Genomic DNA, 6,257 nt, shown 5'->3' on the forward strand with positions numbered 1-6,257 from the left:
TTGCACGTCCTGCATAGCGTTGCGAATTAAAGAAGCGTAGCCGAGGGTAACGTGCTAACATGTCAGAATTGAGAGTGCAAAAGGAATGATCACTGGCCAAACAAATCCAATACAGTGGTGAGTGGCCTGCCATGTTGGTATTTGGTTATTTAATGGAATCGAATACACGGATTAAATAGCAGAGTTTAGGGAACTGCTTCCAGGATCCAGGAGCACTGGAATTTGACTCGTCTGGCTTTCTGATCCTCCTGTCCAATGTCTCTCCCTCGTTCCGTCCTCTTAATTGTGGGGCTTCTTCTTGCTTTCAGCAGTACCTCCCAAGCTCAAGTTGAACGTGGCAATGATTTGGCCGCCATCAAATTGGATCCGAGCCTCAAGTTCGAGAACCCGAGGCTCAGGGAAGCCTACATTGCCCTGCAAGCATGGAAACAGGCCATCTTGTCCGACCCATTCAACTTCACTGCCAACTGGCACGGCCCCAATGTCTGCTCCTACAAGGGTGTTTTCTGCGCTCCCTCTCCATCCAATTCTTCCCTCCGAGTGGTAGCTGGCATTGATCTTAATCGTGCCGACATCGCTGGATACTTGCCTCTGGAGCTTGGCCTGCTAAGACATCTCGCTCTATTCCACCTCAACTCCAACCGCTTCTGTGGTAGCGTGCCCTCCACCTTCCGTCACATGAAGCTGCTGCGAGAGCTTGACCTCAGCAACAACCGCTTTGCCAGCCAGTTCCCAGAGGTGGTTCTGAGGTTGCCGTCCCTCAAGTACTTGGATCTCCGATTCAATGAATTCGAGGGCAGCGTGCCCTTCATGCTCTTTGACAAAGATCTGGATGCCATCTTCCTCAACAACAACAGGTTCCGATTTGGCATCCCACAGAACCTCGGCAAGTCGCCAGTGTCAGTGCTGGTGTTAGCGAACAATGACCTTGGGGGATGCATTCCCAGTAGCATTGGGGAGATGGGGAAGACCCTGAATGAGATCATCCTGATGAATGACAACCTCATAGGGTGCCTTCCTCCACGGGTGGGATTGCTCAAGCAACTCACCGTCTTTGACGTGAGCTTCAACCGCCTCCAAGGACCACTCCCCTCTGGCATTGGGGCTATGAAGAAGCTGGAGCAGCTCAATGTCGCCCACAATGGCTTCACTGGGGTCATACCAAGCAGCGTGTGCCGGCTGCCCATGCTGCAAAATTTCACCTACTCTTTCAACTATTTCACTGGGGAAGCCCCAACTTGTTCTAGTGCTCGAATTAGAACACTAGATCGACGTCAAAATTGCTTTTTTAGAAAGACGGACCAGAGATCTTCAAGAGAGTGCTCCTCTGCGTCTGCACGCCCTGTGAAGTGCAGCCAGCAGAAATGCTCTGATCGGTCTGCTTCATCTCCAGAGTCGAGAATTAGAAGGCCTCCCCCACCACCACCTGCTCGATCCCCCTTGCCTCGCCCTCTAATTGGCCCTTCACCCCAACCCCCATCCTCAAAGTCTTCTCCTTCCACGAGATCCCACCAGCCTCCACCACCCCCAACAAAAAAAGTTTCACCTCTTACCCATCTTCCTCCACCACCACCGTTGCCACTCATTGTTCCTTCAAATCCACCTCGTGCTCAGGCTCAGGCTCCACCATCCTTCACACCACTGCCTCCACCTCCAGTAGAAAAGGTGTCACCGAGCAAACATATTTTGCCGCCCCCACCAACATCAGAGTCTGCGCCTCCTGAAGAGTACTCTCCTCCTCCTCCTCCCCCTCCCTACAAGCACTTAACAACTCCCCCTCCTAACATACCTCTCCTTGCCCCCTTGCCAATTCGTGTTACTTATCCCCCACCACCACCCCCCACAAAACAACAATACTCACCACCATCCCCCACACAACACCAGTATTCAACACTTCCGCCACCACCACAGCACGAGTATTCAACAGCACCCCTGCCTCCACCTTTGCCAAGACAACATGAGCATTTGGCACCACCACCACTTGCTGCATCAGCTCCTCCACCCAGACCGGCAGAGCAAGATGCTCCATCTCCTTCATCTGGTTGCACCGGTATTCCCGGATCAATGCCCCTTGTACAATCACCTAGCCCCGGGGCTGTTGCACTATCAGCAACCTTCACACCACTGCCTCCACCTCCAGCAAAAAAGGTGTCACCGAGCAAACATCTTGTGCCACCCCCACCAACATCAGAGTATGTGCCTCCTGAAGAGTACTCTCCTCCTCCTCCTCCTCCTCCTCCTCCTCCCCCCTACAAGCACTTAACAACTCCCCTTCCTAACACACCTCTCCCTGCCCCCTCGCCAATTCGGGTTACTTATCCCCCACCGCCGCCGCCCACACAACACGAGTACTCAACGCCGCCACCGCAAGACAAGTATTCAACAGCACCCCTGCCTCCACCCTCACCAAGACAACATGAGCATTTGGCACCACCACCACTTGCTGCATCAGCTCCTCCACCCAAACCGTCAGAGCAAGATACTCCATCTCCTTCCTCTGGTTGCATCGACATTCCAGGATCAATGCCCACCGTACAATCACCTAGCCCCATGGCTGCTGCACCATCTTTAGCCCCTCCAGATCTTTACTATGCACCTCCTGGTCAGACTCAGCATGGCCAAGCTCCACCACCCCCCACGCCCTCATTTGACCTCAATGCACCTCTTCCACCAATACCAGGAGTTTCATTTGCATCTCCTCCACCGCCTACGATCCCTTACTACTGATTCCAGGGAGTCATTGTCCTCTTGCTATAGACAGTAGTCAGTGAGGGAACCTTCCGGGTCTCAAGGACTTCTTGTATTTAATCAATTAATTTACTTTTTCTATCTCTGATTATTATATCAAAGACACTTCTGTGTCTGCTGTTTTGGCCGCTCGCTGTTGCCCTTTTTTTCCTTGTAATTCTTCTCTGCTTTTCCTCTTAAATTTAGTGAGAGAAATGTGGGTGACCTAAAATAGTAGGGAAACAAAAAACGCGATGATTACTTTTTGTGGATAGAAATTGTATTCATTACTCAAAAGAATACATAAGAAGTAGATTCATAGCAAAGCAAATCAAAACTAAACCAAGCTCAGAATACTGCAAAACAAAGCCAAAACCAGAAGACAAACATGATCAACAGAGCATCAGTAGGATTAAGCACATACTCATTCCACAAGAACAGATTTGTCAAGCAAAACAATCGGTGGCCGATCACTGCATTTTTGACACTTAAGTAATCTAAAAAAATATATTAGCACTAAAGCGAGTATCGTATACAAATATTGACACTTCAGGTATCCTTTTGCCAATTGCAATGATTTATTTGATGGAATTGATTGAATATTCTTTTTCCAAAAGTGTTTTATTACAATATCTCCACCACATCCCAAATTTTTGGAATGGGACTGGAGAACGCAAGGGAAAGGAGCCAAGGGACCCACATAATGGCTTGTGGTGGAATGGGACTAGAGAACGCAAGAGAAAAAGCGTGTTCGACGATTTGGGTGAGTGCGAGAGGGTGAATAAAGAAACCTAGGGGGAAGTCCGAAAAATGAAAATTTTGGAAGATTTGGCTGGATGGGTTTACATTTTGCGACGAACATGTTTCATCGCTAAGTAGCAACGAAAATAATTGTTCGTTGCTAATTAGCGACAAAAACTGAAGTTCGTCACTAAGTAGTTAATTAGGGATGAAATAGGGAGTTCGTCGCTAATTAGTGACGAAATTAACTATTCGTTGCTAATTATTTGTCACTAAATAGCGACGAGAAGTACAATTCGTCGCGAATTAGCTACGAAAAGAGTTATCCGTCGCTAATTAGCGACGAACCTATATTTTATCGCTAATTAGCCATATATGTATGGTATGTGAAACAAAAACTTACACCCCATGCATTGTCTTCCCTTCCAGTCTGATACATGAATACTAATTCAATGCATGTATCAATATTCATTAAAAACGAATAAGCCTCAATTCCAATAAATTATATCTTCTACTAAAACATTCACCGAGGAAGTAGAAGCCCTTTTGAAAGAAGCTATCCAGGAACAGTAGGAACGCTTTCTACTTCGGGAACAAGGATAATAGAAATAAATAAATTGATCACTCTTCATTTTTGCTTATTAATGTAATCTTTACTTAATTAATAATATATTCAATTTTTTAATTTAAATAATATTCTCTCTATTTTCATTTTCTATTAAAAAGAATGAATATAAATTAATAGAAAATAGAATATAAGAAATAACATAAATAAGCTAAGCTAAACAACGTATTATAGGCGTTTCTTATTTAAATCATTCATGGTTTGACGAAAAAAAAATCCCAAAGAATCGATCTTTCTTTTATTTGTTGAATCTCTCTTTGATTGATCAATGTGTGATATTCCGAATCATCATTACTAATAGAATTGAAATGATCTCTGGATTGATCGGAAGATCCTTTCAATTGGCTAAAATCCGTTACTTGAATGAAACTAGATCTTGTATAATCATATTGAATATTTGAGGATGCATTCCTTACCTTGCTAAAAAAACTGATCCTTGTTTACCAACCACACATTGTCTAACCAAATCCAATTATCTCTCGAGATGTTCCTCAAAAAATCCAATTCGGTGCGATTCTTCCCCCAACCGACACATTTCTTAAGCTTTCATAATATTTTATTAGTCGAAATAAAAAAGAAATAATTTCTCCCAATTTTGAAAAAAACTTCCTTTTTTCTGATAATGTTTTTGAAAACTTCATTAATTGATTTGGAACATCTCTTATTCGCTGATAGTATCTTATCCATCTTAGAAGAAAGAATCGATCAATTTCATTTTTCTGAATGACACAATTACAATATATATTTATGGCGATTTAATATTATGCAAAGCAAATCGTTTTCGAATAGATCCTTACTCTACTCTATTTAGTATCTCATCAAAGTTGAATATTTTTCTAAGCTATATTTTATCAAAAAAATTGACCTCTATTTTTTGTTTGTTCACTACTTTATATATGTAATAAATATAAAAAAAAAAGGTTCTAATAAACATGGGAAAAAAATATAAATTAAGGATAGTAATTAGCGATGAAATTGTTATTCGTCGCAAATTAGCGACAAACGACAATTTTCATCGCTAATTTTCAAGAAGAGAATTTCCGACGAAGAACATGGTTCGTCGCTAAATGCTTAGCAAAAAATTTGCGACGAAATTTGGTTTTCATCACTAAATGCTCAATAGGAGGTTAGCGATGAAAAACACTACTCATCACTAATTATTTTTTATTTTTATTTTATTTTTATTTTTATTTAAATCGTATTAGCGACGAATAATACATTTCGTCGCTACATTAGTGACGAAAATAGTGATTCGTCGCTAAATTGAACATTTTCTTTCTTATTTTTATTTCTATCATGTTAGTGACGAATAATACATTTTGTCGCTAAATTAGCGATGACAATAGCAATTCGTCGCTAATTTTAATATTTTTGTTGTTATTTTTATTCATATTGCTAATTTCACGACGAATATAACATTTCATCGCTAAATTGAATATTTTTTTTATATTTCTATCATATTAGCGACGAAAACCATGATTCGTCGCTACATAGTGCTAATTGTGCGACGAAATCAACATTCGTTGCTAAATGCTTAGCAATAAATTTGCAATGAAATTTGGTTTTCAACGCTAATTGCTCAATAGGAGGTTAGCGACAAAAAACACTGTTCATCGCTAATTATTTTTTCATTTTCATTTTTATTTTTATTTATATCGTATTAGCGGCGAATAATATGTTTCATCGCTAAATTAGCCATGAAAATATTTATTCGTCGTTAATTTTAATTTTTTCTTTATTATTTTTATTCACAGTGCTAATTTTGCGACGAAAATAACAGTTCGTCACTAACTTTTAAGAAAAGAATTTGCGACGAAAAAAGACGTTCGTCACTAATTAGCGACGAAACGTGGCCTTTTGTCGCTAATTGGCGACGAATCCTATTTTCGTCACAAAGGATATAGCGACGAATAATATTTTGATGGCCGTTTTCATTGCTAATGTGCGAAAAAAAAAAATTTTGTGGCCATTTTTGTCGCAAATTAGCGATGAAATATTTTTCGTGGCTATTTTCATCGCAAATTAGCAACGAAAAATATTTCCTGGCCATTTTCGTCGCAAATTAGTGATGAAATTTTTTTCCGTCGCTAATTTCGTCGCAAATAGCGACGAATCTTGCTTTGGTCACTATTTTCGTTGGAAATTAGCGACGAATTTTTTTCAT

The 6,257-nt window shown here is 41.3% G+C and overlaps 1 protein-coding gene across 1 annotated transcript; it reads left to right on the forward strand.

Annotated features, from left to right (window-relative positions):
* The first annotated feature begins 222 nt into the window (after nucleotides 1-222).
* LOC115744506 (leucine-rich repeat extensin-like protein 6) lies at nucleotides 223-2,727 on the forward strand. Its single transcript, XM_030679720.2, has one exon. It carries the CDS (start codon nucleotides 256-258, stop codon nucleotides 2,725-2,727), a length of 2,472 nt encoding a protein of 823 aa, XP_030535580.1. The 5' UTR covers nucleotides 223-255.
* The last annotated feature ends 3,530 nt before the right edge of the window (nucleotides 2,728-6,257 follow it).

This window comes from Rhodamnia argentea, chromosome 4 (genome assembly GCF_020921035.1).
Source record: "Rhodamnia argentea isolate NSW1041297 chromosome 4, ASM2092103v1, whole genome shotgun sequence".
NCBI lineage: Eukaryota > Viridiplantae > Streptophyta > Magnoliopsida > Myrtales > Myrtaceae > Rhodamnia > Rhodamnia argentea.